At 39.7% G+C, this 21551-nt stretch overlaps 1 protein-coding gene across 1 annotated transcript in view; it reads right to left on the reverse strand.

Moving 5' to 3' along the window:
- The window catches only part of LOC131469552 (microtubule-associated protein 1B-like), a 68154-nt gene that overhangs the window by 44702 nt on the left and 1901 nt on the right, over positions 1–21551 (reverse strand). Inside the window, exon 2 of the mRNA XM_058644613.1 lies at positions 16211–16312. Within this exon, the coding sequence (XP_058500596.1) occupies positions 16211–16312 (102 nt within the window). The remainder of the gene's footprint in view (positions 1–16210; positions 16313–21551) is intronic.

Here is a 21551-nt window from a genome sequence, read left to right on the forward strand (position 1 = left end):
TAGTAGTATTGTGTTTAGTTTTTTCTTTATATTACACAGCACTTATAGCTTTTGAACTCATATGTGAAGACTGAATCATGGGCATCAAATGCCACAAAGTGACTCAGTGCAGTGCAGCTGCTAATTGTGGAACGACTGCCAGGATAAGCAGCTAGTCTGACTGGAATTGACTTATCAGCCGTGACTGAGTGTCACCACATTTTTGGGATGTGAACACTTTTGTGTGAAGTCTGTTTCTACAACTCATTGACAGCATGACAACAGGAAAACAAGGAATATAAAACTGTGACTCTGCGATGTTGATGTAACCGTTTGCAACGTCATTCTTCTTAAGACTCTGCAATGACTTCCAAACATTTGGACGGCCTAAACGAAGCATTATCGCTAACCTTCTGCCGTATTAGGAACAGCTTTTGGTCTCCATGAGGACTACCGGTCCTGACAAGGTCAGTGTTCATGCCAGAAAAAGTTCCTACAGAGGTAACAAATTCAAGCAAATGGTTATCAGGAGCGGAATGTTAAATCTCTCACCTTCATCACATTAGATAATCCTCATAACTAATACAGTCATTATTCCTTTTTAATGATGATTACTATTTTTTATGCTTTGAAGTACATAATAATTCCTTCAACCAAAGTCAAAGGGTCAAACTAATGAGCAACATCTGATGATGATGATGATGATGATACATACGATTGCAGCATATTAATCGCGATATTCAATTTGGGATTAATATGCTGCAATCGTGGAGACACAACCATGTTTGTGGACAATCACAGTTTACATGAGAGAGCCTAAAAAATTTGATCATGCACACACACACACACACACACACGCGCACACACACACACACAGTGTCTGGGTTGAACCACTTTTTTTTGCAAAGTCGCTGGAAGCTGTACTGATGGAAACTGGAGCAGCTTTATTACATGAAGATAACTCAATAAAACAGAATGGAAACTGACTGATAGTGAAAAATTGCAGCGTTGCTTGGCATCAATCATCATGACACATACAACACACACACATGCAGATGCACAACCAGCCGTATCCCAGAAAACAAAAACCTTAACCTAACCACGATTGAAATCTTAGCTCAAATCTTAACCAGGATCTCCATGAGGCGGACTACTGGTCCTGAACAAGGTCAGTGTTTAGAAGACAACACACACACACACACACACACACACACACAGAGTGAGAGAGTGTGAGAGAGAGAGAGAGAGAGAGAGAGTCTTCTTTGCGCACTCACAAACGAACCTGCGTGGTAATTTGTCTTCCTTTGGACCAAAATAAAGCCTGACACTGACTTCATCCCATTACATTAGCAGCGTGCCAGCTGGAAACCATAGCAATAACACAAAGCCATGTCTGCTGGGGCACTGAGTTCATCTGCATCACCTGCATCCATGGTACTCTACTTGTCATTTTTATTCTCAGTGACTCACCATGACTGAGCAGAAAAAAAAGCTTTGTCGTCTCTCTTTAACTAGAACATCACCTGTGATACAACTCTAATCTTTTTTCCCACCAGTTTTCTACGGATAATGATTATATTGATAAACATGTTGCAAATTAGTTATTGATCTGTTTGTTAAGGTAAACATGCAGCTGTGGTTCGATCACCTTCATTTTATCCCGTTACTTGGATAAAGAACGTTCAGACTCAACCTTACCTTACCTCTTCTTATGTCACGGTAGATTTAAAACGACTGATTGTTTAAGGAGTTTATGCTGTCTCATGCCCCAATTCCTCCCAGACATCTCTCTCCTCTCCTAATTACGCGCCATTACAAGCCACTGCGCATAAATAAATGCGTAAATCCGCAACAAATTCCAGCAAAAACAAAAGCAACGGTCATGCAGTGGCTTGATGGTTAACGTCACGTCTGTGTATGAAGAGGAAAATCAGAGCTGGGAATAGAAACAAGCCATATACGCAGCAGTCGCTCCACAGCATCCCACTCAGAAAACCCACTTACAGTTGCAGTCAACTCCGTGAGAAAAGCAGAAAACATACGTTGCACGACAGTTTGGTGAAGCTCAAAAAACTGTTTACGTACCGATGTGGTTGATGAGCCACTTTGCAGGAGAGTTGTGTGTCTAGAAAACCCGAGAGGAGCGTCAGGAGGCGCGTGTGCGTCAGGCGGAGACAGAGGAGGAGATTTGGCACATTTGGAAAGGAACGCAACCTGCTGGCGGAGCGCAGCGCAGCGCGGCGAGCCTGGATGCGGCAACATCCGTCTGCAGACAGCCGAACAGCGGCGTGCAGTCCAACCAGGGAGGGGCGCACCAGGCTCACACTCACACTGCACCAGCAGTAACTCTTTCACTGCCAGAGCTGGAGCGATGTGGGCGGATGGAGAATGAACAACAGGAATCTATGTGTGCGCGCGCGTGTGTGCGCGTGCGTGTGTGTGTGTGACCTGGCATTCTTTATGTTATGGGGACCTAAATCTTCACATTATGGGGGCAGACATCGAGTCCCCATAACGTAAATTACTAAATTTTAAGGTGAAGACATGTTTAAAAGATAGGCTGAGGTCAGAATTAGGTTATGGTTAGGGTCAGGATTAGGATTAGGATTAGGCCAGTAGTAATTAGGGTTAAGGATCGAGTAAATCTCCACGACATTTATGCAATGTGCTCTGAAGTCATGGAAACCAGTGTGTGTGTGTGTGTGTGTGTGGTATTATGCATCACATCCCGACGAGTCTGATAAAAACATCTGTTATCAGTCAGACCTCTCAGTTTTACTGTGAAGTGTGAGGATCAGGTTAAATCCGTTTACAGGGGAAAAAAGAAGAGCCGCACATTAAAAGGATGGTTCAGTATTATTTTTTGGAAGAGAAAAAAAAAATCTTTAAAAAACGTAACAAAGGGCTCTAACATACAGTATAGGCCTACTTAGGTCTATAATGATGTTGGCCACTTTTTCCTCGCAATAGGACAGCCTTCACCTGCTGGAAACTTGGACAAAATCAGCAGTTTTACATAATAATTGGCACACAGGAGTTGTTGTTTCACTGCTGTCCTTATCAGTAAGTTTAGGTGTGTTATATTTTGTGACCTTTTTGTTTAAAATTCAGCCTTTTCTGTAGCTGCCCCCAAACTATGGAACAATTTACTCATTGAAATGAAACCATCTTCTCTAAGGACTTTGGTGCAAGAGAGTAAACAAATGTGTGAGATTTATCAAACATCGTCATGACAATGCAAAAGTGATGATTCATCATGTCATCTCTGCTAAAGGGAGGATGGAGACAAGTATGTTAATGACAGTCAGTTGGTGAAAATTGGGACATTTTGTCTCCATGATGACACAAAAAAGATCAGTGACTCACAAGAATCATTAGTGGGCCCAGACTGTCCATGGCAACCACGTAATGGGGTCAACAGCAGGACAAGTACATCCGAAACATCCTGAACCTATATTTGAACTCAGAGCTGCTGTAAAATGATCTTTTCCCAGGTAGAACATGACAGTGCACCCTTACACAAAGCCATGACAATGTGAAAAGCATTTAGCAATTACACGACTATGGTCCTAAACAGGCCCAGTCACTATGCTGACCACTTACTGAGGGAATTATACTCATGTTGACATAGTGCCATGTTAAAAGCAACACCAACATCCACCATCTCTCTACCACTGTCTCTCTCCTCGCTCTTTAATGCTTCCTTCGGCCGCTGTGTACGGTAATAATAGCTTCCAATTAATCATAAAAGTAGACGACTAAAACGTCTCTGCTCCAGTAAATGGGACTGTGGGACTCTGTGTGTGTGTGTGTCTGAACTGCACATACACTGCACCAACTGCCATTATATTACATAACACTAAATACCCCCCACATACACACACAACTTATTCATTCTCATTTGCTACTAGAATAAAAACCTGTGTGTTCACCATATTAAAACCAAACCTCTCTTCTTCTTCTTTTTTTTTACCATACATCGTCACTTATGAGCTCAAAGACTACCTGGCACATCTCTGCAGACACAAGTCTGCAAAGCTTCCTGCTTCATCTTTGGCAACAAAACATCTAAGTCATCTCTGAAGACGGGTGGCAGAGTAATACAAGTCTGGTTTCACCGAGTCTGAATCACTTCCCTCATCGGAAATCTTGTAGAGTCATGCAAACAGAGCTGGGGTATCTTTTCCCTTTTTTTCTCAGGAATGGCTGCTGAAAAATATATCTCAACTCATCAGTTACCAAGCCGAGTCAAAGTCAACCATTTAATCATTGTTGATGAGAGTTGAACCCTGGGTAACGATAAAGGATCAAATACTATCCATCATTAGCTATACTGGTTACCCGTTTGCAGGGTTGCAGGGGTAAGTGGTTTGCCATTTTAATCTAATTTAGGAATTATGAATATACGGAATAGGGTTTTCAGACATGTCCTCATGGGAGGAGACCTCAGGGCAGACGGAGGACATGCCGGAGGGATAATAATCTCTCGGCTGGCTGGGAACGCCATGCCCCCCCAGAGGAGCTGGCAGAAGTGGCATGGGAAGAGGACAGTCTGGGCTTCTCTTGCTAAGACTGTTGCCCCCGCGACCCAAACCCAGATAAGCAGGAAGGAACAAAACTTAATAACCACCAGGGGGTCACTAGTTGCATGAGTTTACAAAAATTAGCCTAATAGTCACTTGAACAGGAGGGATGACTCATCCTCATGAGTTAACGGTCTCAATCACTAGTTTCTTCAGGTCTTCTTCACTAGTGCATACAATCACAGTCTTGTTTCCCGACGATGCAACTGGCCGCAGTGGCGTTCACAGACATTTTGGGAGGGCAGGGGCAGGTACAACTATATCATTTCCTACATTCTTATACACCTCTGTATATCTATACAGGGACACAGCATCATCTTCTCTCACTGAATGGGACACTGTCATGTCACTGTCAGCACCCTTTTTGATTGGCTGGGCACCCATAGGAAACAAAGTTGCAAAAGCATCTTATAGAGCACTGCACTCCACTAGAAAGACACTCCTTAAGAAATGATCAATTTTTTAAGGTTATATTTTGCTTCCTCATGCTTTCACCACTCTAGAGGGCAACTTAGTGCGTCTTGTGACTCTGACATGGCGATCTCACTGTCTTAATCTCTATCTCATAGTCTCCACCTCTGTCTCTTTTCAGTGGGTAATTCCCTCCTTTCTTCACGTACTTTATTATCGTCCGACTTATCTCTCACAAGTCCCTTTCTCCTCTCACTTATTCTCCCTCCCTCTCCTCTTCACTTTCACCAAATCCAGCCCTCAGACTGCAGCAATAGCAAGTCCTGGAATCAATATCAGAGCGTTGCATAATTCAGCAGATGCTTCAATAATGTATGACGCAATGAGCCACTTTGGAAAGATGGCTCCTTCCTGTTCTATCTCTCCTAGACTCTGTCTCAGTCCCTGTCCTTCTGTGTTCAGTGTCTCCCTCTGTCTCAGTCAGGTAAAACCGACCTGCACTGTTATTTGTATTAATGGCAACTTTGTAGCTTTTTGAAAACAGAATAAAATTACTTTGTGATTTGGATCCTGCAAATCTCAGTTCCATGCTTAACACTGACTGACTCACTAGCCCCAAGTGAGTTCAACTTCTAAACCCTCTTAAACTATGCTCCCATATGTTGCTACGGCAAAGTAACTAGGACAAAAAATGGTCACAGAGAGCAAGAAAAAGCATGATTCATTAGGTCTTGTATCAGCCTGTTGAATTCAGCTAACACTGCAGTAAAGTGGGATAATTGAAGATATTCTGCAGGGAACAACGCGACAGTCACCACCGCTCAAAGCACCACAAACAGTTTCCTAACAGGAGATCAGATATTAGGCAGGTTTTTACCTTAGAAAGTCTGGTAAATGGTAAACACTTCACTTTGTTAGCCTGTCCTGGGTGGGTGTTAAAAAAAAAATGATGTCCAGGAAGACACATATCCACTTATTGACACTTCTTAATACTTAGTCTTTTAGGAGGAAATTAAACTTGAAGTTGACAGAGATATTACACCATAACAAAAACATCCTCGCCTTTGCTCACATGGGAAGGTTCAGGCTGGTGTCTGAGAGAGATTACAGCGGGGAGAAGTCCATGATGATGCAGCACTTTGAGCACCGAGGGATTAGCATTAGTGTACGCAGCATTGTGGATTGACACAGGTCTATTCAACACATGGTGGAGGTGTAATAAAACACTCTCCAGAGACTCGGTAGCCAAAGATTTAAGAGAGAGGACTCAGTTATCAGCTGTGCTGATTAATGTCACAGGAAATGAGTTTTAGGTGCCACCAAAGGTGAATGTGTATGCACTGTAATCAGATGGACAGCCAGCCAAATTATCATGGACACTGTTTATCAGGTTACAAGAGGAAGACTTTAATGCCTCTATTAATCCTAATGGACGCAATTAATCTGAGGTCTATGCATTAACATTTTATTGGCAATCAGTGTGGGGCCATGGGAGTAATGACAATGGGATGAATTGCTCCAGTAATATAATGTTTGTGATGGTTTGGTATTGTTAATTGTTGCATTCGTTGATGGAATTTTTAACTGTTGTTCTGGTTATGAAACTAATACAAGCCTAGTCATCACAATGGTGTCCACTCATATGTGCTTCATCATCCATCCTCCTTTAAAGGAGAACATCATCTACAAAACTGACATCATGTTCTCTTAAAGAAGACCTGACGCTGACAATTGAGACCATCAACTGCTAAAGAAAATGTGACATTGTAAAAATAAAAGTGAAAAGTAGGCTAATATTCAAAACAGCCTCCCTGGTTCTTTTTGCAACCAGCAGAGTTGCCCCCTGGTGGCTAACTGCAATTTCTGTCCTACCTATTATACGTCACATTTCTAACCAGGAGGCTATGTCTATGTCTATAAAGAGTCTATGGCAATGGACAGGAAGTAAGTCAAAATATGGGATTGCTGACAACATTATTACGATTGTGTGAAGTTCTTGTGTTGTTTTTGTTTGCTTATTAATTAGCTTGTGGTGATGTGGTGATGTGGCTCTTCATACTCATGTACTCATGATAAGCTGTAGTCAAATTAGTTAAACAAAGAGCCATGGCTGCTATGATTCACCGATGGTTGACTCTAAAAATGAGTCAGAGATGTGCTGTGTCTGAGGATTGTCTCCTCATGTTTTTATGTTTTTAAATGTACTGCTTCAATTTTGTTGTTTGGTACCAGTGATGCAAACACAACATATTCATGTCAATCAAGATGCTTGTGTGGTCTCTGTACAGACAATGAACAGAAAATTCAATGAAACAAACCTGTGCAAACTGTACATAACGTATTTTCATCTACTTTTTCAGGCATTCACTTTGCTGCTATGGAGATAAATGCAAATTAACTTGTCTTTTGGAGACAGTTTGGCGAGTCTGCAACAACACGGATACTAGAGACAATATTCGTAATATGCAGTGGTTACTTTTCTTGGTCAGTCACCTCCCTACCTGTGTCAACTGCTGTCTACAACACCTGCTCTGCTCACCACCCAAAACATAACACTGCACTTGATCTGTCATCCGGTCAGTCTGCCACAGACTCAAAATGGACACATCTGTCCCAAAGTCAGCATTAAGAACTCTATAACGGACATTTTTACTGACACATTCAACTGTAGTTCAACTCAAGGACACTAAGTGGAAAGTCACATATCAGTGCCATTTTATTAGGTACAGTATATGTTCAACTGTTAAATGTATATTCAGCCAAACAAAGTGCCATACGTTAATGCATTTAGGCATTAATACATGATTTACACGATGTGCTATGGGTCAAAGTGAGCATCAGAATGGGGAAGAAAGGCGAAAGTGACTGGTCTATTGGAGTATTTCAGAAACTGCTGGGCTTACAGAGACATCCAGTGAGAAATCCAGTGAGTAGAAGTTTTCTGATTGAAAATGCCTTTTTTTTATTCCAGGCTTCAGAAAAGGATGTAGTGGTTCATGGAGATAAAGAGGCAACAGTAACTCAAATAACCAATTGTTCGAACCAAGGTTTGCAGAGAACCATCTATGAATATGAAGTATGAAGTAGACGGACTAAAGCAGCAGAGGGTCACACCGGGTGTCTCTCCTATTAGGTGTCCATGTAGATAATAACCTGGCTCCACTGAAACACACACACACACACACACACACCCTTCCTCTCACTGCTGATGCAACAGGGAAAGTAAACAGAAGTGCTGCGTCACACCGTGTGTCATCGTGACACAGCAAAATTAAAACGGTACACAGCTGGGACAATTATGATAATGATCATGAGAATTAGTTTGGTGGTTATTATTCCCAAAGGTTTAACTCTGGGACAGAGTTAAAAGCCTGTTTACAGGATGCATATGTCTTTTTGTGACTCCAGGGGGAGCTGTCTAATGTAGTGGGTATATTAGTGACTGACAGCAATAACACACATGAATTTCAAATGAACTGTCTGTGGTCGAGTTGTGCTGTGAGCAAAGTGGGCATCTGGTTTTGACATAAAGGACAAAGAATGAAAATATGGACAATATCTGTGGTTCTTGGATATTGTTTAAATAATAAATAATAATAACAATGTACTTTTTTAAATAACATGCGATAAAATGCTTCCCTACACATACACATAGACATATTCTGATATCTTTGAAACCAGAGGAGACCATATTTGGATGAGAGGGTTTAGCTGTTGTGATTAAAAAGAAAAGTTACTTGAACATGCAAAGAACAGCTGGAGAAATCTTTGACACCCAGTCTGGACAGTAGTGACAAATAAAACACAGATTTATTGTATAATAGAAATAATTAAATGAAGGTTTAACTGGTTAATGAGTAACACTTTTCTTCAAAACCACTTTTCCAGAAATCTTAGGGGAACAAATACATTTTTAGAAAGTAAGCTGAATATTGATGGTGATTTAGGAGTTGAATTAGTAAGTGCACCGTGTTTAAGAAGACAAATGGGATACAATGAAAATCCACAAGTCTTGTTTTTCAGTTTAACTAACTAACTTCAATATTAACAGAAAAAAAAAATATATATATATATATATATATACACACATATATTGCTGCCACCATCAACAAATCGATCCCATCAATCTAGCAAAGCATAAAAGTGACCGCCATCTAACACAGAAGCAGAAGTAGTTCAGAGGCAGGGAGTGATTGGTGATGGGAATACTCGGACACAATGGAGCCATAAATGTGAGAACATGTGAAATTATTAACCAGGTTTTTTGTCTAGTTTCATGACTGTGTGGTTCCATATGACATGTGTAGATTAGTGCACAAAGTGGGTTTTTGTACACATTTGGAGGACATTTTGACAGACCTGAACTTGACTTTGCCACAAAACATTTTCCATTCTACTCCAGACACGTCGAATTGGAACTGACACAATGTTTTAAATCATGTCAAGTCAAGTCAAGTCAACTTTACTTCTAGAGCACTTTAAAAAAACAACCAAGGTTGACCAAAGTGCTTTACAGATTTAAAGGCACAGCAATATAAAGGGTATGAAAAAATATAGTGACATACTAGAATAGTAAAATGGTAAAAACTAAATAGAAGTGTCTGGCTTGGCTATTTCTATCCTGAAGTGAAGGCCAAGGAGAAGAGGTGGGTCTTTAAAAATGTTCAATGGTTTGGGCAAATTTAATTTCAATGGGAAACCCATTCCAAAGTTTAGGGACAGCTACAAAAAAGAAAGATGACTGGTCTAAACCAACATACAGAGAATTACAATAATCCAGCCAAGATGATAAAAAGCATTGATTAGACCTTGGGAGGGAGATAAGTCGTAGTTGAAAATATCCACACAATATGTAATTTCATGAACATTTTCTATGAGTCAAAATGCTGTTACTGGTGTTACTGAATGTCAATTGTCCCATATTCATTATATCAATGCAATTCTAAATCATCATCTCAGAGGGTAATGTCTGAAATGGCTGTGGTCTTTGTCCTAATTGTCATCATTTAGTGAATACAGTGAGTCATTCGTCTTCTTGAAGGTCACAGTAAGGAGTCTATTTTATGACGCATCTAACATTCAGGGTTTTTTTTGACACTGTTCTGAAGAAAGTAAAGCTGATGACTTGAATTCTATGCTCGTCTTCAACAGCTTCAGTAGCGTTGATGGGACAAGAAACTCTTTGATCTATTTCCTTTAACTTTCTAAAATGGAAAGAAATCGGATGGTGCTTCACCCGCACAACATGCAACTGATATACGAGGGCAAATACCACCAGAACAGAAATGATTTCGCTCTCTGCAAATCGGATTTTACAGGTACAAATATATCTTTGTGCCCCAGAAGTGCAAGAAATGACACTTATTAAAGCAAGTAGAGGACGATTTAAGAGTGTTGTAATTAAAGAGAGGAAAAATTTCAATTTACTCTCTAAGAGACTAAGAATTAAAATGACTGAACCACAGAACTAAATCGTAAAACTACAGTCAAAGATGAGTTAAAGATGAAATTAGAGGGCCAGACAGTGGCCACTCCTATTCTCTCAGCTTTGATGTCCAGCTCACAGCTCTGGCACCAGTTCGGCAGGAGAGACACTCTGCAGTGCAGTAGGATTTCAGAACTGGGCAGAACTGTGACAAAGGTGCCAAGATTTTACCATATAAGAGTATATGGTTGTTACCTTCTTATATATCATGTCCACTGTTATCAAACCTCTAATAAGACACTGTAATAAGATTAAGATACACAGTTTAACATGACTAAAATCACATGTCTTAATCCGATTATTGCTTATTCAGAGTCAGTTTTATTCAGGTAACAGTAATCAGAAAATGATGATTACGTGTTTTATTTAGAACATTGTCATAAAGAGGTTCATATCAGAATTTAATTGGACAAAATATGTCATTGAGCATGATATGAACTGACCAGTCTTGTATAAAGTACCTTAAAGGGATATTTGAGTAAAAGTACAAGTATCTTACCAGGAAACTACTTTGGTAGAAGTTGAAGTCACTTAAGTAACTTAAGTAAAAGTCTTAAAGTAGCTAGGAGTAAGGATTGAGCCATGGTGGGTCAGTGGGCGAGATGTTTTCAATTGGAAGGTTGTGGGTTGAATTCCTAGTCTATGTGTCCTTGTGCAAGACATTTAACCCCATGTTGAAGCGTGTGAATGGGTCGTTACAAGTAACAAAGATAGTTGGAGGAAATGTAGTGCAGTGAAAGTAAAAGATGCTAGAAATATAAATAATAAAGTAAAGTACAGATACTTGTATTTGTACTTTGTTACATTACAGCACCGGAACTGACACACATTTTACTCAGGTTCTGATTTCTTATGACACAAAATCCATTTTCATACAAACCACATCTGACAAAAGTAATCCCTCTTTGGGATTAAGACTCAGGATCTTGTCCATCTCTCACCAACCCCCCCGTGCGCGACATATTGATGAAGACACATAACCACCATGACCTTTTCATCTTTGATCTTCATGTGTCAGCAGAAATGGGGGCGGTCACCACGGCAACAGCCATGAAAAGGCACGGACCCCGGGCATCACAGTGAATTGGCTCCACCATCAAATATGAATCTTTAATAAGTGTGTGCTGCTTCCAGACCAACTCTCACCTCCACCACATCCACATCAGACGAGGCCATGGAGCCACGGACACGACACTGCCTTGTCCGTGTGCTCCCATAAAAACTTAATACACTGGAGGGCTGCGGTAAACATTTATGGACTACAACATCATTTCTTTTTAATATAACAAACATCACATTCATGACTGAATGCTCTGTGTACTGATGCCGCCATCTTGGCCAAATCTGGTTTAAAAAGAGACGAAGAAGAAAGGAATACTTAACAGGGGTTATATTTTTGAAAAAGTGTGCTTCCCAACCTCAGTTTCCCCTGAGTTGAGAAACATCTTCTAGCTAAATGCTTTGTGTTGTGTTTGAAGAGGTCTTAGGATAGTCACATGCAAGCGTTAGAGATGGCTTATCTTAGAACCACAAAGTCCATAAGGCAGATCTTTTTGGAAGCTTCTTTTAAAGACCTAAACCCGCTGCCTGAATAAAGCTGTGAGAGTGTCTGTGTGGGAGGTAATGATTACAATGAGTTTTCTTTCCCAGTGATTCTTTTAGCTTTCCTTTTATCTACATCAATGAGAGAGAGGGAGAAGAGAGAGAAGAGATGTTCCACATGTCACCTCAGAGGATCTCTGGACCTTTGGGACGTTAAAACCCGTTTCCCATGAACCAACTGCTGTTATGGTCCTAATTAGCATCCCCAGTGCGCTGTGTGATGTGTTTCATATAAACAACTTGTGCAGAAAGAACCTGCACTGACTTTACAGCAGTTCATACTATCTATATATACAGTATATATATATATATACACACGGTATATAGACATATTGTACAAAGAGTTGAAGGCAGAATTGTTTCTGCTCACCTACTCTGGGAATACAAATGGAAAATACCTTTCCTTTGTGTTTCACTGTGTCTAATTAAAACATGATGTTGTGTAAAAACTATTCCTATATACTGTAGACTGCAAATCTAATTTTGAACGATGAATCAACCTCTGCCGTGGTCAGACAATCAATTAATTTCAGAATGTATCTGTTTCCTCAGTTATTATTATCATGTCGCATCTCAAACACTGATTTGGTGTCAGCTGACCTAAATTCAAAGCTCCACGTGTGCACATTCATGGATTGAGGACGTTCATGTCCACTGAGGCAGGTCAAAGACAAGCTGTGCAAAAAATGATAAGTGTAACAAAATAAATCATTGACTGTATAAACTTGTGACTTGATACAGTTGTTGTGTATCTGCTCCTGGTCTCTCTCTCTCTTCTGTCTCTACCTCATCTCCCTCTTGTCCTTTCTCTCCCCCCTTTCTGTCCCCCATTTTCCTTTCACCCCAACCGGTCGAGGCAGATGACGGCACATCTCTGAGCCTGGTTCTGTCAGAGATTTCTTCTTCCTGTTAAGAGGGAGTTTTTTCTCTTCACTGATGCCTAGTGCTTGCTCATTGAGTGAACTGTTGGGGTTCTGGCACTATACAAATAAAATTGAATTGAATTGAAATACCCTGAATATTAAAAAAAAAAAAAAAAAAAGTATGCCAATGGTCATTCTATGACTTAGTACAAAACATGTCTTACATTATTGCACTTTAATTAAACCATGTCATCTTCATGGTGTTTAGTTACTACATGTCATGGGTCAGAGGAAGCGGAGGAAGACGTCGTCTGTAGGCTTGGGCAAAATTAACAGAAGCAATCTGGTCAAACTGCCCAGATTGAATTTATGCCCGGCTGAGATCCTATCAAAGTGTAAAAGACCGACTCCAGATGTGGTCTGGCTGATTTGATGGCATTCTGATTGAAATGCATACACCTGCAATAGCATGCATTCTCCTTTCAACTGATGAATATCTGAATTAAATCCAACCTACAGCCTAAATCCTATTTCAGACCAGCTGCTTAACATCGACCGTGTCTGGTAGGTTAGAAAAAACAAAGTATTTTAAGCATCATTCAACATCAAGGCATATCCTTTTCTATTTATCTGAAAGTTGTACTTTGTTTAACCACAACACTATTTTATCTGCTATACATTTTAGACTGTAATATTTATCATTTTAACTTGTACTGTTGAATCCAACTCTTAGTTTAAAAATATTATTTTCTTTTTGTCTTACTTACGTTACTTTGTATAGACAAATTGTGTATAAATTAAGTTTGATTGATTGTGTCTGATTGATAGACTGCCAACAGTGTCAGTGCCACAAACAAAGACAAACTAGTCGCACACTGACGCTGCCAAACTCAACACAAACACTGCAATCAGCCAAAGGACACTAAGCCAGGGACACTTACAGGACATCTTAACACAGTGTCTTCATAAATCCAAACGATTGTTTAGAAATTAACCTAACTTCTCCCTAAAAGCAATAAGTAACTTTGCAGCACTGAACTCAAGACCAGGAAAGAACCCAATCCAAATGTTAGTTACATTTTGTATTGCGTTAAACAAGCTAAACAATAAAAATCAGTAGGCGGAATGGTTAAATCCAAAGAAATTAATAAAAATTAAATGTAAGTGTTCAAAAAAAAAAGGGAGAACACAGGGAAGAAACAAGATAATCTGGCAGGGAATGACAGGAGACTACAGAATCTATGAGAAAAATAAACATCTATAACTAATACAATAAAGGTGCATGAGAAACACCAGGAAATAAGAAAAACAGAAAAAAGTCAAAAGCATGGATACAAAATAAAACAGGGAGAACAACTACAAATGAAGAATAAATGCAAGATGAAATAAAAACAGGATAAAGTTTGTCAAAAAGAAAACAAAACAAAACAAAACACTAAAAAAAAAAAAATCAAAGCATCTGGAGTTTCCCCACGGGTCAACTTCCAGCAGTCATGAAGATAAATTCAGTCAACCAGCGTGGCTATTAAAACATGTTATTGTCACCTGAGGGAGGAAAGGAACCAAAGGCAAGCAAAAGAAGATTTGTGTGTGTTCCCATCACCATGTAGTCAAATATTAACGCAGACCTGCAGCTTTGACCATGAATGAAGGAGTGTTTCTTTGTAAATGTAACCCGGGACACACTCGATGACACAGATTACGGATAAAGGATTATAATAATGTTAAAAATATAATGATATTCACACAGATTCCTCTGTTACATCTGAAGGTAACTTGAACTGTGGTGAAAAATGCTGTGTCACTATCTGCTGACTGCTGCTGCTGCTTCCCACTTACTCCCAGTGCAATACAGATCTGTGTGTGTGTGTGTGTGTGTGTGTGTGTGTGTCTGTTGTTGTGATTTGGGGCTCAGAGCCCAGTCTGAAAGTACAAAAGATTCTGAAGAAGGACTAATCTCCATCGTCTGCCAGGTAATGACCTGATGGAATCACTCACACACACACACACGCACACGCACACACGCACACACACAGCTCCATGAATAGTCACCATGATGATTATACACACAAATGTTTCATCTTTGATGAAATGCTAATGGCTTAAATGTTGACTAAATCACTCCTGTCAGACACACATCATTAACATATTGCAGGTGACAATGATTTCAATGAGAAAATAAAGAAGAACGGACTTGTTGTGTCCTGAATTATCCACATATGCTTAATGCTATAGAGATAATCCTGACTAGCTGAAGATGTGTTTGTTTTCAAACTGCAGTGTGTTATTGTTGATGATGTAACATTATCTGCACGCTGAGTCCTTCATCTGAGAACAGGCTCTGTCATGGAATACGATCAGGGAACATTTGTGTGTAAACAGCGGCAAAGCAGGGGCAACACACATTTATCCAGTCAGACTGCTGAACCACCGACGGTGTTTTCTGAGCAGTAGAATTCACGAGTGAAACTTTATTTGTGTGCACTTCTTTGTGTTTTCAGTAAGTGTCAACCGACCGGTCGTGACATCACACATAGGAATCGGGAATCCCATTTTTAAGACTCGAGATAAGATTGAGGTTTTGCAACCGGGTTCCTGCAGGACAACACCATCTGTGAATCATACTGGCGACAGGACGACTTTTTAACATATGTCCAGGGATTACAGATGAAAATGATGGCACATTTTCAGTCATGTATACTAATGTGCATTGTCCTCGTTCACTAAATGAATCAAATGAATAAATAAATAAATGTGTGCCATGATTTATTGTCTATTTTCCTCTAAATGGAAAAATTATTTTCTAAACTACAAATATCATTATTTATTTCACTGGGAGCTTAAAAGACCGACAACAGGAATCCATTGAACAGTACCTGTGTTCTTAAATTGTTTCTGCAACCATAACTCCTGCACTTTATTTGCACTTTTATATTTCAATGTTTGTTTTGCAACTGTAATCTCTCTGGTTTTTTAATTAACTGACATGTGCTAAAAGGTAAAATAAAATAAAATAAAATAAAATGAAACTGATATCATGTTCTATTGAAGAGGACCTTAAACTAGAGACATTGTCACGCCTGTAAAATGTTAACTGATGTTAATTTTCCCTTCAAACGGACTTGTTTTTGCCCCCTGGTGGCAATGCAGTATATTTTTACTTCCTGTCGGCCTCCTACAGCAAAAGCACGATAGTTTTCAACAGTAAAATCTGGGTGGGCATCTTGTTGATAGTTTAAAACAAAAAACATTTTACTCATAATAAACAAGCAAAATGTCACACTGACCTCTGACCTCAGAAGAGAAGTGGGCGGAGTGACGGGTTATAAAGAGCTGCAGCTGCTGATTCAGGTCGCAGCACTGGAGGTCGACGTCCCAGGATCGGATTCCTGCCAGGCAGGAAAGACAAAGACAGGTTGAGGACAACAGCGTGAGACACTGAAGGACAGACTTTAATGAAATTGAGCAAAAAAGGACTAGTTTCTGTCTCGCTGGGCTCTAATCTGTCACGCAAGATTTCAAGTAAGACATCGTCTTCACTCTGTTCCCCCACTGGACTGCAAGGAGGAGTAAAAAATAAACAGAAAACATATCAGGCTCAGAATGTCCTGAAACTGCAAAGCATTATTTTACCAATATCAATATCTCTGAACTCAAATAACATTGGTAACCAGGGTGGGGCAGTATATCGATATTATATCTGTGTCATGGCATGGGACAAGATACCCTCTCAGCCTTTGGACATCATCATATACAGATTACAAAATAACCTTTGGAATGAACAAAATTTCACTTCATAATACTTCTGTAATTTAAAAAACCTATGTGTTGTAACAGGATTTGACTATATTTATAGGCAATGTCATTGTTTCTATTCTAACACATGTAAATAGAATTAATTTAACATTAAAAAGCCAATGAAATAAACCAGGTATTATCTGTAACGAAAGGCAATAATAAGAATTTTTATTTGAGCGTATTTACAGTGTATTACCACTCATATTTGAGCCCAGAGTAACCTGTGTAGCCTGTGTACAGCTTTATATCCCAATATATTTAATTTATTAGGATATAGCCCAAAAATACTGAGTCTTACAGTACCCAGAAGCTTGAAAGACATACTGATTCGATCTATATTGTGATATATATAATATAAATTGTGCTAACAGTCCTGTTATATCCATGCAAACTATGTACATGGTTTGCATATTGTTTCTTTTCATAGTACAGGTATCACTGGTGCAGGAACAGGACACTGTGTGCTGTGGCACTGTGACCTGTCCAGTCAAAAATCCATTACATTTCTTAGGATCAGTAGAAATACACACACTCTTTTTCTTTTATCACCACATGCACATGCACACACACACTCACACGCTTCATCAGATCCCCCCGTACAGCAGTGAGTCAGACCACAGAGGGAGTTTGGGTCAGATTTCAACCAATGCACTCACCTCTCTCATCAGATTATTCTAATTTTTCAAATCCATTCCCCTATGCTCACAAAAAGGCACTTGAGGACCTTGAATGTCCTTAAATAAGGGGAAACTATTCTCTCACTGCAGACTGCAGTCTGTCCCAAAAAAAAATGCAGCGTCACATTGTCTCACGTCTCAGACGTGATCATCCGCTGGATTACAACTATCTGAATTAGATCAACATTAACTATCAGATTAATGTAAAGTTCAATGAATAACGGTGTTTTATCGTTAATACGTTGTAAATAATTTATGATGAAGCCGACTGGTCACAGGACCTTCTTATTCACTGTGTCAGAGACAAAGTCCTGAAAGATTTCCATTATTTACAGTAGAGACAAAAGGCTGCGTCTGTGGCCTTCAGCACGAGGCCAGACATTTAACTACGTGGCCCTTTGCCAAACCAACAACTCAGATCTCAACTTTGAAACCTTCCATTTTGTAAGAAGAAAATACAAATATGAAGTTTCAAACAGCCTCAAGCACAAATCCCACATTTGTGTGGTTCATTGCTGCTTCCTGTGTCATATTTGACATCTGGCTGAATATCTAAGGGTTAACTGTTGATCAGGCAAAATAAAACAGTCAAAAGGATAGAGGAGGATCTGAGGGTATGAGAGGGAATGGCAACATGGACGAAGTCAGACAGATATGGAGGTGCATATGGAGGAAGTGAACGGCCTTGAATGTTAACAGGAGGATTTTGAATTCAACGCAGGAACTAAACCAGGAGCCAGCAGAGCTGCTGCAGGACAGGAATGATGTGCTGGATGGATGGAGGGGGCTTCTGGTGATGATGCAGGCAGCTGAATTCTGAACCAGTTGAAGCTTATCCTCCATAAGCTTCATCTGCTTCAGAATCCGGCTGCGTGCTGGATTTGTGAGTGAGACCAAAGAGGAGGGAGCTACAGTAGTCTAGGCGAGAAGTGACAAGGCTGTGAATAAAGATAGCAGCAGTATGTGGGGGTGATGGAGGGGCGGAGGGGATTAATGTTACGTAGACGAAAGTTTGCAGACTGGGTTATGTTATTGATGTGGGATTTGAAAATAGAGTATTGTCAAGGATAACACCCAGATAGCATACTGTATGTGGACGGGGAAACACAGCAACTGTTGGTAAAGGTTTAGGATAGTGTTGATTTTGTAGTGGTTAGCACACTTGCCTGCATGTTCTCTCCATGTGCGCGTGATTTTTCTCCGGGTTCTCCAGGTTCTTCCCACAGTCCAAAAATTGAATGTGAATGGTTGTTTGTTATTAAAATTAATAATAAAAAGTACTCAAAATGTTTAAAATCAGATTGAATTTGTGACATTTGGAAATACGTCACAGTTCAAAGTTCACTAGGCTTGTTTTTATGGACAAAAAGAAAAGAGTATTATTTTGTGTCTTCAATGCAATTATTGCTTCGTCGTTACTAAAAATGTGACATAAAATGAATTATAACTTTGACTCAACACCACACGTTGCACGGAAGTACAGCTGGGTGTCATCAGCCAAGATATTGCCAAGAGGAAGGAGGTACATGATGAAGAGGAGGGGCCCCAAGACTGAGCCCTGGGGCACACCTGAAGTGACAGTGGACGGCTGGGATGTAAAAGCTAGTATATTGTCCAATTTGGTAACCGACTTTGACCATGGGGTCACTGTGTCAGTTAGAATCGATTGTAATATTTAATAACAGACAAAACTTTTGTTGTCATAAAAGTAGGGCAGTTTGTTGTGCTGCAGAACGAGTTTGTCTTGATATATTTTTTTGTGTTACATTTTCATGACTGCAGTAAAAAACTTGGACTCCATTTTTGCCGGCATTTATCCAGCTGATGTCTTTGTGAAGGACAAAACTAGTTTTTACAGCCACCTCTCGAACCCACAGATGGTGAGTTTTTGACATTTACACAATATACAGCACTCTGGGTGAAGAGTCATTTTTTTTAAAACCCTTAAATCCAGGGTGGAAAAGTTGTTAAATGTTAAAAATGAAAATAATGCAAATCGTGTTACCATTTAAAAGCTCCTCTGTTACTGGGTGAAGTAATTTATTGCACTTATCTCTGCACATATTTAACTTTACACTTTGAAATGCAGCCAAAATATTGCAGCTCATGGATGCTGCAGAAGAAAAGTCTTGAGACACGAAAGTTTTATCTGAGACAGAGTCAGAATATTGAGACTCCAAGGACATGGAAACTTCTTCACACTGTCTGAGGTAAGATTGTCACAACCACAGTCACATTTACTTCTACTTCACTGCCTCCAGGCTCCAGATCTGCAAAAACCTATAAGCTATCAGGACTGAAAGTCCTCGCCAGCCGCTGCTTGAAGAAACGCTGCATCACCGGCTCAGGGTGTGTTTGTGTTTATCAAGTTTGATGAGCCTCTTTTCTCAGGAACACTCATTTTCTTTTTTTGAGGAACAATAAAGAATACTAGGAATTTGATACAAGGACCAAAACAAGAAATGTCACAGTGATTAATACAAAACGACAAACAGTGTTTAACCACATCAGAGCAGGGATGATCTGTAAACCCTAAATATGACGTAAAATGCTTCACTAATCACAAACAACAAGCTGTAAAGAGAGATGTCACATGGCCAGGATGTCAATGAGGGCTTGGAAATATCTGCCACACAGAGGGAGCCTTGTGTTTTTGAATTCAGTCTACAGTAGGTGGTAAATGTATCAGCACAGATGCTCTGTTCACAGCTAAGTTGTTAAAAAGAGGTAAAACACCATATCAGATTGATGCTGGTATTGATTCAAATTCAGAATGGTGATATCTGTATTGTATAAGACACAAACAGTGGTATCAAGCCATCACTATGAGAGATCAGCGGTACAGAGCAGAGGTGGGGACTTGAGACTTGCTTGACTCAACTAAAAGACTCGACTGAGGAGTTAACTTTGCAATTTGTTCTTGAAACACCAAAAACGTTGGGGACCTGATTTTGCGGACTTACGCACAAACCTGGCAACCCACCAAGGGACGTAACTCCCGAGGCTACAGACGTGGAAGATGCTGTTGCAAAAATAATAAGACTTAATAATAAAATGTTGTTGTTGTTGTTGTTGTTGTTGTTGTTGTTGTAATAAGCAAGTACTGGTTATGATATGAGAGATATCCAGTTTGATGCATGTTAGAACTGGCTTTGAATCAATCATGCATTTTCATTAAAGAAAAATGGACTTCATAAGAGGAATGGCAAATTTCAAATTATTTTTGAATTAAGTTATATAATAATACAATAATGTTAGGTCAAAGTTAACTTTAATTTTGGCTCTCAGGTCTGAGTTAGATCAAACGAAATGCTATGAAAGATAAAAAAAAAAAAGTGTGTGGTAAATGTGGGATGAGTGATCATTGGCTTTTCAAAAGTTAGTTGAAACACAATGAACTGCACTTATTAGACTTAAATACAGGATGTGAAATGGTTAATTCCACATGAACAATGTCCCAGCAATGTTGTCTGCAGCACTCAGGTTGACTGAAAGTGAAGTTTAATGCTTAGACATGCAGAGTTCATCCATACAGAAGCGACTTTTGACTCAAATCAAGCTGCAATCTCCCAATTCATCGAATCAAAATGTTCTCTTTTTTTTATATTTATTTAAATGTGGAATATCTGGGATATCATCTTAATCTCCTATATTCATATAACTTGACTTGTAAATTGCTTGATTCTTGCAAGAATTAAAAGATTTGAGACTTACTCCTGTCTCTGGTACAGACTAATACGTTCGGTTTACAGGCTTTAGAGTCCTTAGCTGTTTAGTTCTGGTCTGGTCTACATCAGTGCTGTGAAGGTGACTTATTGTAGGCCCACAAAAGACCGTGCAGCTGATGAGAATCGATGGCAGGTCATTTGCTGCGAGTCACACTTAAAGAGCCAACCTGTGTGAAAGAATCGATGTTGCAATGAGGCGAGTGGGTGTGATACTGAGCTGTCACCTCGTAGAAGGTAGTAAGGTCAGAGAGGATGGAGCTGATATGATGTCGCTGGACTTAGCATCTGAACGTGTCAATGATCATCTGGACTGGAAACCACTTAGAAAAGGCAGCAGCGCCGCAGAGAAGTGCTGACAAGCATACAGTAAGACTGAATCTGCACACTGCAACATTGTTCACAGCAGCTCCTCTTACATCCCAAAA

Source organism: Solea solea, chromosome 12 (assembly GCF_958295425.1).
Source record: "Solea solea chromosome 12, fSolSol10.1, whole genome shotgun sequence".
Classification (NCBI taxonomy): Eukaryota; Metazoa; Chordata; class Actinopteri; order Pleuronectiformes; family Soleidae; genus Solea; species Solea solea.